The sequence below is a fragment of the Pseudorasbora parva genome, chromosome 4, assembly GCF_024679245.1.
Source record: "Pseudorasbora parva isolate DD20220531a chromosome 4, ASM2467924v1, whole genome shotgun sequence".
NCBI lineage: Eukaryota > Metazoa > Chordata > Actinopteri > Cypriniformes > Gobionidae > Pseudorasbora > Pseudorasbora parva.
The window spans coordinates 3,295,364-3,307,082 of record NC_090175.1 but is presented as its reverse complement, the minus strand read 5'-3'; the positions used below and the strand labels follow the sequence as shown (position 1 = coordinate 3,307,082).

General features: G+C 36.1%; 1 protein-coding gene across 1 annotated transcript; it reads right to left on the bottom strand.

The window, feature by feature from the left end:
* Positions 1-3,017: 3,017 nt before the first annotated feature.
* LOC137073714 (deoxynucleoside triphosphate triphosphohydrolase SAMHD1-like) lies at positions 3,018-11,677 on the bottom strand. Its single transcript, XM_067442417.1, has 7 exons — positions 11,510-11,677; positions 6,775-6,924; positions 6,578-6,678; positions 6,363-6,471; positions 4,474-4,565; positions 3,923-4,035; positions 3,018-3,163 (listed from the first exon to the last, which is right to left on the bottom strand). Exons 1-7 carry the CDS (start codon positions 11,675-11,677, stop codon positions 3,018-3,020), a joined length of 879 nt encoding a protein of 292 aa, XP_067298518.1.
* Positions 11,678-11,719: the final 42 nt, after the last annotated feature.

Genomic DNA, 11,719 nt, shown 5'->3' with positions numbered 1-11,719 from the left:
ATGTAAAGTTATTCACTGTCAAAGTGACTCAAAAATGAATGGGAGACAATGGGATGCTAACAGCAGGTGATGGCTTGGTTAGCAATGGCAGCCCCTATGGGTGGAACGCTTTCCGAGCGCTAGATTACCCTCTTGATTGGCACGACGTTGCTGTTGGGTACAGGCTGTCTTTCACTCCAGGTATGTTGATTCCAATGGATTTAACATTTGTGTTGTGACTCGTAACTTATGCCTCAATCATATTGCAGTCTGTGTATGTGCTGATGGAACACCCGCATATTTGCCCTTCGTTGATTTATTTTTTTTTTTTTAATAAACGCGAGTAAACTGAACCTGTGTTTTTAGCGATCTACTCCTGGGTATGTATATCGAGTCCCTTGATCATTATTGGGTTGATGTCTGACTGATCTGTCTTCATTTGTGTCTATTTTAGTGGGGGCAATTTCTCACGAGCATCTCGTCACTGTGGACTGCAGGGCAAATAAGTTACTCCTTATACAACATTGCACTGCTTGTTCTGCTGCTATATTTTTAATATTTTGTGACCACTGACATTTGATTCCTGTCTTTTTGTTGCTTCGCGCTGATGCTGGTGGCTTAAGGGAACGGTGGCTGGTTTGAGCCGTCACTTAACGGGCGACGTGCCGTTAATAGAGCACATTAGCGCCACTGGTAATCGCCGCCTGCAGCATGTTGTTTTGTTTTCCTCTTGGTCTGTGTTCTTCCTAGGGACGCCTTGGAAGGACATATAATATCTGGACCCTGGGAGGTTTAATTTAGTGTTTTTCAGTTTAAATGTACTGATTTGAGTATTCGTTAATCTCTAATATTCTCTTCTTGATTAATTTGTGACTTGATTTGAACTCTTGTTTTTGCTTTGGTTTATATTTTCATTTTGCTCTTCTTTTCTCAAGATTTGTCATTGCGATAGGTTCACAAGCTTTTGGTTCAAACCGAACTGGTTCTACCGTCGTTTGAACCATTGTGGCCAGCGACTTGTCCATATTCATCATCTATGGTTTGAACTTGATCCAATGCAAATTGTGAAATTCTGTGTTGATTACTTGTTGTTTCTTTTGTTTATTTCAGGAGCTGTAGGCCTCCAGTGAGGGAAGCTAGCTGTTTGACCCTGTGGTGGTGGTGTTTCTCTCACCGAGTGTTTTTGCTGTGACCATTGCATTTCCCTCACTTAGTGTGTGTGTGTGTGTGTGTGGTGTGAGTGTTTTGTGTGGAGCATACCTGGGCCAGTGGGGTGCCCTAAGATACTCAATGTGCAGCTAGCCGCCCTACTGGTAAGCCTCAGCCTGAAAAGTTTGATTCTCTTGATTTCATTTCTGTCTGGTCAGCTGTTTTTCTACCTTTTTAACTATTACAAAATAAGTGTTTTGTATTTATACCCCCCGTCTCTTGTGTTTAGTGGAACCCAACCTGTGTGCTTTATATTTGGGTCTAAATTTCCCCGTTCATTGGAACATGTTGGCGTAGTCTGCTTTGTTCTAGTGGTACACTAGTGTGATTCTTTACCAATTACCGCCCCGCCACACATACAAATGTCTTTTAGTTTATCGATGCGGCATTTTTTTTGAAGAGCGCATGTGCGTACATTAACGTGCTTAAACAAATCTGAGAAGAAAGCAAAATAACGGAGAAAAAAAGAGACTTAGTCCTCAGATGCCATGTCTATAATTTATAGCAAAAAAAATCTAGCATGAATTCAATCTCAAGCTAATTCATTAAAAGCGGTTATTACTCCACCACCTGCGTGACATTAACACACCCCAGCCCGTTATAGCTTGCAGCCACATATGTCGTCGATCTTCTTTAACGGATGAGATCCTGTGGAAATCCTGAAAAACTTGACTCCACAACTGGTGCTTTGTTTTTTTTTTTGTTTTTTTTTTTGTTTTTCACAGTTCATGATGCAAGTAGGCTTTTTTTTTTCTTGACGAGAAATTCTGTTTAACATACAATTCAATGGGATGGAATGAACTTTCTGACCCCGACATGGGCAGTGTGATCTATGAATTTTCCTGTGACGTCACCCGTGAAGGGGTCTATAAAACTCCCTTTTCGGAGATATGAAGGATGCAATACTACTCTATAGGTCCTCAAGATTGACATGAGATTGACTGAAACTGAGTGTCCCCCCCCCCCCCCCCCCTTAAGTTCTAAAAATAATAAATTGAAAAATGTTTATTAAATAAAAAAACTAAGGAACGTGATGCCCGGACCAAAAAGCAGAAGTTCATTCAAAATCTCTGTGAGCTAATCTGGTTTGTGATTTAAAATTTATGATCAAATCATTTAAAAGCAGATTAGATCTGAATAATTATCGTAAAAGTACCTGATACTTCTCAATATTGTAGGCTCTGGTGTTGTCCCTTTTACTGTAGAAATAAATGTTTTTAAAGGGTTGTTTGCCCTTTATGCCATGATCCAGATCGACCACCTTTGTAGAAAGGAGATAAATCAGTTAATTTATGAGCACACAGGGGCAGGTGTGAAGTAATTGGTATATAACTTACATGAACTGAGAAATGATCAGCATGTAGAGAAACCGGTGTATACTGCGTTACTGCAACCCTCCATGTTTTGTTCAGCTTGTCCTCAATTTTCTGATTTGAAAGAGTTAGGGTTGATCAGTAATTAGTCCCACATTGTCACTCAATTGCAGAACAAGTTCACAAAATGAAGAGTGTGAGGACTGGGTAGCCCTAAATCTCGGCCCAGGAGGGTTTTCATGTGACCGCTTTGATCCAGTACGAAGTGAATGCGCTGAATCTTATTATACTCAGATAATATTAAAATCATGTTATTTTCTATACCTACTTTACTGTAAGAACTTACTGTTATGCTGTATCTTTGGTCAGGACTTATCTGCCAAGTCAAAAAAAAAACAAAAAAAAAACATGATAATTACTTACAGGTAATTTTCTTATAGACCCGAAAAAGTCAGATGCAAATACTGTTTATGAAGAATATGCCATAAGTGAAAGTATAACAATATTCACCCCGGTCTAGCCTACCTTGAATTTGTTTTCTTCCATTAATCGAGCTTCTCCCACAAACTTTGGCAGTTTTCTTTCTGAAATCTCGTTCAGGATGGCTCTGGATTTCTTTAGCTTGTCAGCAGTTGAGGACGAGATCTGATCAATGATATCATCTGATGGAGGGATGAGATAATTATTCTAACTAAACTATTCTTTCTGATAACTGTATGGACAGATTATATGCAAGATTATCTCCTCAGATTATATGCAGAGAAAATATTAAACAGTAGATATATTATTTAAAAGCCGTGGCTATTTGCACTGTGTTAATAGCAACTAGATTATATTTACAATCAGTGATGGATTGATGATATTTATTTGCAAATAGCTGTAGTTTCTATTTACTAAGTGAAAATAGTGATATATATTCTATTTACACCATATAAAAGCAGTTATTTGCTATATAAATAGTAATTACATGTAATTTATAATTTATTTTAAACCGATACATATATTTGCACCTCAGTATTGTTGTAGATTAACAGGATGCGATAACAGAGTGTGAATTAATCTTTTTATTTAAATTATTAAATGGATGCAGCCTTAAAGGAACACTAAAAGATTTAGAACATTTCTTTCTTTCCAAAATGATTTGTGATGAGAAAAGAGAGAAGAGCAAGCTCTGCAAAAGTCGGATTTGAAACCATGTTGATCGTGATAAAACAATGATACATTAGCCATACACTTTACTGACTGCGCTTCTGAGGATGTTGAATTATGGGTGTTTTTTATTTTTTATCTTGTTTGGCACAGCCAGGCATTGCTAGTGCGACTAGCACTTACCAACAAGGCATGTTATTTGCACTTATTGTGAATAGACAGTCTATTATTTAAATGGATAATTCTGAGAAAAGTGTTAACTTTCATCTAACCTGTGAGCTTAATGTAGTCTTTGACCGACTTTATGGCTGCAGAAATTGTGAACATATCTTTAGGTTTGTCTTTATGAAGGTCACGATCAGCTAGTATGAGGGCCTCTGTAAACCTAGTAAACAATAAAATACATAAATCAATATTTCAAACAGGTGTGAGTAAAGAATGCAGTTAGCCTAATACCTTATATTGAACGTAAATGGAGGAGTTATTTTCAGATACAAAGCAAACTGCAGTCATTCATTTACAGTTAGAATTCAAGATATGAGTGGACATTACCAACCGAACACTGATGATGCAACAAAGTTGTATAGTTTGAATTTAAGCAAATGAGCAGTAACATAATGACACAAGTGGAAATGAAGATCACATTATCTGTTTAATGATAATAACTACCAGCAACTTTGCCATATTTATTAATTGAATTGGTTTACTAAAGATATAATGTCTTGTTTGAACAATAACAATGAGGATATACAACACTGTCACCTTCACTGCTGTTTGTTTGTGTGTTTTATATCCACATCCTCCTAATGACAGAGAAACTCACTTGATGTCAATGATATTCCCGATCTTGTGCTGGTAGGCCTGGCGATGGAGTGTGTATCGGGTTCGAAACATGTCATAGACATTGTCTGCCTCCTGTTAAAAATACAACCTAAAGCATCAAACTGTAACATAATTGTGGCTTTTTTTCATCCTGTTTGTCTCTTAGTTAGTCATGTCTTCACTTTTCAGTGTTTTTGCTTTTGTGCTTTGGTTCCTGCCCCTATTGCTGATTGAATGCATTAGTGACATGCCAATTACTGTATTAATTAATTTTGAATCACATTATCTATTCTACACTGTAAAAAAAAAAGTAATTTTACAGGTCATGGTCAGTATTTTTTTACAGGATTTTCCTGTTTTTTCATTATACAGTGAAATACCTGTTGTTTTACAGATATTTGCTGTAATTTACTATATAATATATTTATTTATATATATATATATATACTATATTTACTAATAATACTATTAAATTTACAGGAATTGCTTGTATTTTGGTATTACATGAAATTTCTGTTTTTTAAGAGGAAATTTCTGTATTTTTACATAAGTTTGATTATGTAATTTTGTATTTTTACAGATTTTTTTCTGTAAAAATAGGAAAAAGGAAATTAATGTAGAAATCAGCAGCCATTCAACATTTTTAATGTGTATTGTCTTGTTTAACACAGTAACAAGATAATGTGCTTGTTAAAGCGAGTTTTTTAGGCTAAATAATAGTATCTGTAGGTTTTCAACTTATCTTTTAACTTTGTCTTGCAAAAAAAAAAAAAAAAAGCTAATTTTGTTATTTTTTTTAAAAATTTTGTTAATTTTGACTAATTCTCCCCTAAATTTCCTAACCACATCTATTATTCATGTACATTTTATGGGTTTCCGAATCGAGTTGCAAATGCTGCTGTGTGTATATGTATGAACAGCTTCAGATGTAGACTTTTTTATTGAAAATGTTTGGTTACCATTTTGGTGACGAGTGTTTCCTTCAGTTGGGCAGTTTGAGTCTGAGCAAATTGTATGAGTTTGTAACAAAACACATAATTTGTTGCAAATAATGATCAAGTGATCTAGATAACAGGTTTATAAAGGGGAGTAGCTGACCACTTTATTCATGATTAAAATGAAGGTTTTTTTTTAAATAATGGTACATTATATTTACCACCAAAGCTTTTTTTTTTTTTTTTTTTTTTTTGCAGCAGATCAGCCAATATGAATTTTGATTTTTAAATACATTGTGGGATTTTTTTTTTTTTTAGACACAGACAGACATCTAGAATCAGCATATGAATCTCAACAATGGTGACATGCTTCATGCCACAATGCATGCTGGGGGCACTCATTTTAATACACCGATGGCTCCCAGCATGCATTGCGGCATGAAGCATGTCACCATTGTTGAGATTCACATGCTGATTCTTGATGCCTGTGTGTGGAAAAACACTCCCCCCAATAATGGATTTCAAGTTCAGAAGGTCTGCTCTACTGCAATAAAGTTTTGCTGGTAAAATATTGGACAGAAATAATAATATTGATTTATTAGAGTTTATGAGGCTGAACACTTGATCAACTTGGTTTCTTTCTTAGCAGAAAATAACCGTTTTGTGTAGAATAAAAGTAATAAACTGTAAGTTTAGGTTAAGAAATTACTGTTTCTTTTACAGTTTAGCTATGTTTTTTTCCTGACAGTATTTTTCTGCTTTTTACTAGACTTTTTCTGGTGCCCCTGCTGCCAGAAAATAACTGTTTTTTTAAAGGTTTTTTTTGCAGTGTATCAGATCATTCTGATCCAGATTAAACTTTTGAACACCTGGACCTAAATTAGTTGTTTAGGTAAATGTTGAATTAAATCAGCACGCTCTGGAAGTGCTTCTTGTAAATAATTGAATCACGAACCTTGTCTCTGAAGCAGATGTGATTCCATTCATTCACGTTACACACTCGAGCAGATTTCATCAGACGCTGATGGTCGAAGCTGTTTTGTATGCCGAGGTGATGACAGTCTCTATGCAGTAAAAGATAAATTTATTATATATAGGTGATTAAACACAATTAAGCTGAATCATAAATGACAGAAGCACAGTATATCTACTAATCCGATTTTTCCTTACCGTGCGAAATAATCCCATTTGTCCACATCAATGCCGTTCTGTTTGTTTGCCACAATCTCATAGAGGAAGCATTTGTCTTTATCTCTGCCCTTGTATGTCCACTGAAAAGAACAGCAATATCTGTTTCACTTCAACATTTTCCACAAGGGCAGCAAGTCATTCAGTTGTATTAACACAGCTGGAGTATCAGTATGTACCTCATCACCTGAAGCTTTTGCCCCTTCGATTAACTCTTTAATGAAGGTGACGTCTCCATTGTCCAGGCCGTTCTCTTTCAACACGTTCTCATTCTCAGCCTTCAAACTCTTCACAATGTCATCAAACAACTGAACTGACATCTGCTCATGCTGCAGTAAAGACACACAGACAGATGACATCTTAAATACATAACAGATCCACTGGTGAGCAGAATTGAGTTCTTTCTCTTTCTGTTGATTGCCAATTAGTGCTGACTATATCTCTGTTTGTCACTGTTTCTTGCTGTGTGTTTGTGTTCTTTAATGGGTATTTTCATAATCATATAATTGTTGTGATAATGAGTTAAGTTTTTATTGATTATTGTCCTTTTTAAGATTATTCTGATTAATTATTCTGCACTTTGGAAGGTGCCAGTTTTGCTAATAAAATATAATATAGAATTACAAAAAAAAATAAAAAAATGTTTTAAATAATAAGAAGAAGAAGAAGAAAAAGAAGAATATAATAATCTGAACAGGAATAGCAGGGCATGATGATATTTTTGTAGGAACCATTACGATATATTTACATGATAGACATGCTATACTTAATGAAGTATTGTCATGAATGTAAAATGCATCACTTTGTTCTCAAGTTTTATTTAGAACAAGAGTCAGCTAACTTTGTGACATACAGATATAATGTACTCACCTTCCAATTTCCATCGATGTCATCAGGCAAGCCTAAGAAAAAGAAGCAGGTTTCAGATTTCACTATTTCATAGTATGTACATTAGTAAACTTTTTCCAGGTTCATTAACCAGATGTACACTGTTAAAAATATATATCTGTAATTTTACAGTAGTTTTATAATTTATAGATTTGTCCTGTATTTTTTTTTAAATATCCATGTCCAAATGCTTCTCTTGAGAACGGCGAGCAGCAAGAATTTTTTAGATTTCCAAATACCTGAAGTTCTCCGACTTTCTGTCTCAAGGAAAAGTACTGGTCTGCTAAGACCCTGATGTGATGCTAAGCACTTTTCCGCATCAAATACCTTTTTTTTTATATAAATATGAACTTTAGCGATTGACAGTGGAGGGAGATTTCCACACTGTAAGATGATTATTGATTTATGAAGAGTTGAGATCTTGTTTAGGGGTGTTGGAATAAACATTCATAAAACAACTCCTCATAACATTTTAAAGGGGTGGTATAATGCCCTTTATAATGTAACATGATCTCTGATGTCCCGACTTGTGTGTCTGTGTGTCCTTGTTTATATTACATTGTGTGGACCAAATGTCCCCATAAGGATAGTAAAGCCTGAGATTACCAGCAAGCGGTCCCCACTTTTCAAAAGGCTTATAAATCATTCAGAATGAGATTTGAGAAAGTAAAAATGCAGAATGTTTCCTGTGATAGGTAGATTTAGGTGTGTGTGTGTGTGTGTGTGTGTGTGTGTGTGTGTGTGTGTGTGTGTGTGTGTGTGTGTGTGTGTGTGTGTGTGTGTGTGTGTGTGTGTGTGTGTGTGTGTGTGTGTGTGTGTGTGTGTGTGTGTGTGTGTGTGTGTGTGTGTGTGTGTGTGTGTGTGTCTGGGGATGGGGATGGGGATGTCCCGATCAGGTTTTTTTGCCCTCGAGTCCGAGTCATTTGATTTTGAGTATCTGCCGATACCGAGTCCCGATCCGATACTTCTATAATACATTGAAAAAGAATAAAGAAGAGCGAAAAAACGAACCAGGATGTTCCTTATTTTTTATTTTATTCACCTTATTTTAACATTCAACAACTCTAACAAACAGAGCACTTCTGTGAGGTAGCCTGAATAATCAAGTAATAAAAACAAATTCTTCACTTTTGGATTTTAGTGCAACAGTAAATATAAAAAAGTCCGGGACGGGAGTTGCGCAGAGCAGGAAGTACAATGGCGATATCAAAAGCACACCCATACTCTCAAAGATGCAGAACAATTAATTATGTTGGTGTGAAATAAACAGTTATGGAAATTAAATTAAATTAAATTATCTGCTCCCAAAATCCCGCAAAAAGTCTGTTAGTGCCTCAGTGACAACTTCACTCAGAGAAGCCGTCGATCTCAGCTGTCAATCATGACATCACACAGCCGTTTTTATAGCATCAGATAACTAACTAAACTAAACTTATTTAACAAACGAACACTTGAAATGAAATCATCGTGATGATAACTGCCTACAATGACAAACTAACTTTGGGGAAAAAATTGTGTGATTTGATTGAAGTGTAAGTAACAATGCTTTTCAGGTTTTTATAGGTCTAACATTAGTTTTAGGTAGAGAAATTGAATAAAGTAGGCTAATCAAATGTAAAATAGCTGCATATTTAACTGTTTAAATTAAAGACTAATCATTACAAAAGCTATTTAATCAAGAGCAGTGCAGTAAGAGAGTGATTCCTTATCTTTTGTTTGACATTAAACAGACAGCAGTAAAGGTTACTGCCCCTTTAAGACCTAATGGAGAGGCTCTGCGTCGTCTTTCTCGGCTGTATAAAGTCCTCTTAAGGCATATTCAGGCTATGTCTGCTTGGATACTCATCAAGATGGACATGCTGACATACTTCTTGTGTGAGTTGGCCCATTTAAGCACAAGACTTGAAAGAGAACTCAATATTTGCGCGCTGTGAGACGAGTGCACGCTTTCGGATGATGCACAGAGACAGATCAGGGCGCGCTCTCATTCGATTCTTCTGGCGAATATACCCAGGAGATGACGGTGAAAATGACTGGTCATATTTGAACATGCAGCACTCGCATGAATTGAACAAAGTTTACACATATAGACCGTTTTGCCCACGTTTTTCTTTTATTAGCACTGTTGTACTGAGGAGCCAGCGCGTGTATCCATCTGCAGAAACATACATAACGCATTATTTTCAAGTTACAACCCATATTATTGATGCGTCATCAGATGTGAGATGAACCGCGGTGCAAGTGCATCCCGGCACCTTTTACACGGCACCCCTGGTCACCTCACCCCAGAATATCCGAGTCCTGATCGGGATGTTATGTCCGATTCCAATCGAGTCTGAAATCACGCGATCGGATCGGGACATCCCTATGTGTGTGTGTGCGCGTAAAGTTTTAGCTCAAAATATAAACATTTTCAAAATACAAAAAATATATATATATATAAAAACAATACTCAAAATACTTTTTGTATAGCATGTTAAAATTATCACTTTTTGAAGGTGAGTAAAAACACCATTTTGTGTTTGTTCCATTAAATTCAAAAGAATAAGAAGGACAAAGAAACACAAGAACTACAACTGACTTCAGCCACAGCTTTAGATGAAATCAACTGAAGATAAAAGAAGACATTAAATCTCTGAAGATCTCATCAGAGGATTAAACAACTCCACAAACAGCATTACCAGCTTCACACATTACTAACCAGACTGACTTTATTTCTGTCAGACGTCTACAGAAGCTCTTAATGAGAATTAACAGAGGTTTAGGTGTTGGTGATTTATTGAAAGTGTTTGGTCACCAATATGGTGATCAATGTTTATTTTTGTGATTCTGATCATTCTCATCGGGTGTCATCAATAATCAAACAATCAACACTCAATAAATCACTTAAGCATCTATCTAACTCTAACACTGCTTCAGTGTTACTTTAAGAACCTGTTCCCATATGAACACCGACCGGTGTTAATTCAACACTGGGGAATTTACTGTGCACATTTAACTAATAACAATTTATTGATTTCTTAATCTATTAATCATTTAGAATGTTCATTAGTTGCAAATGCAGTAAACATTAATAAATGGTTTAGTTCTTCATGAGGCATTCATTAGCTTGTGATTATTTGTGCATTTTTTTAAAATTTATTATTGAAGATGAGGGAGATTTGCTAGTGGTTAATGTTCTGTGGTCCGTGTTTTGTAAATAACCATTGTGCTGAAGAGCAGAGCCTGTGCTTCAGTCCAGGAGACTAACCAGCATTTTGCTTTATTTTAACGGTGTACACTTACAACAGCTTGAGTTGTGCATGTTCAAACATACCAATGGCACAAATTTACACACACTTGCACTTACCTCTATTTTTCTTCTCTTCTTTGGCTTTACGGATATACAGACAATCAAAAACATGAGAGAGAGGGCCATGACCTAAAGATAAAAAATAAAATAAATAAAAAATGTTTACATTTTTTCCTCATTATGATTCCAGGCAGAGTTCAGACCCTCAAAAAAATACATAAACAATTTCTAAAAGCAGTGGAAATAGACAGACATAAAGACAACAATCAGTAAATATTTATTTTAAAATGTTTCTTATTTCTCCACATAAAAACTAAAAGTGAATAGTACATTTGAAAAATGTTACAATCATTAACCTGAACTTCCAGTGCATACAGTTTATTGGTCACCAAATAAAAGACTTTAAAGTAAATTAAGGGATTCATTGTTTGTTGTTTTAACTAGGAATGCAAGAAAAAAGCAATGCATCATGAGTCTCTCTCCATCGATTCTGGATCAATTCCGAGAAATTGAGAATTGATTTAGAGTTTTTAACTGCATATGCGTGATAGCACTGCTTGTGCTTTAGAAAGACCCCTATTCTGCTTTCATTCCAGTTCTTCGCAAACACCTGTGCGTGTTTTGTTTGACGAAGAGTTACTCTGAGGTCCGAAAGCTTTGAGTCCGCTCTACATAAGCGCGAAGAGCGTGAACCGGACATAACAAAACTAGGGCAGCGCTTGCAGGTTCACTACCTGGTCCCAGAAGGGAGTGGTAGGAACCTTGGGCACGTATCCAGGCCGGGGTTTCAGGACAACATGAGAGTTACAGGGCCCGAATTCTAGGCACGATTCGCTGACCGAAAGTGCATGCAGGTCCCCTACCCACTTAATGGAAGCCAATGCCAGGAGCACCGTCTTCATCGACAGAATTTTTAGGTCTACAGACTGTAAAGGCTCAAAGGG

What these genes read in the sequence shown, in the direction of transcription:
- LOC137073714 (XM_067442417.1), bottom strand. Translation starts at nt 11,677, where the DNA reads ATGAAGACGGTGCTCCTGGCATTGGCTTCCATTAAGTGGGTAGGGGAC. An exon ending in GGGAATATCATTGACATCAA is followed by an intron (nt 4,036 to 4,473) that starts GTGAGTTTCTCT and finishes ATTGTTTACTAG; the next exon opens with GTTTACAGAGGCCCTCATAC. An exon ending in AGACTACATTAAGCTCACAG is followed by an intron (nt 3,164 to 3,922) that starts GTTAGATGAAAG and finishes TCCCTCCATCAG; the next exon opens with ATGATATCATTGATCAGATC.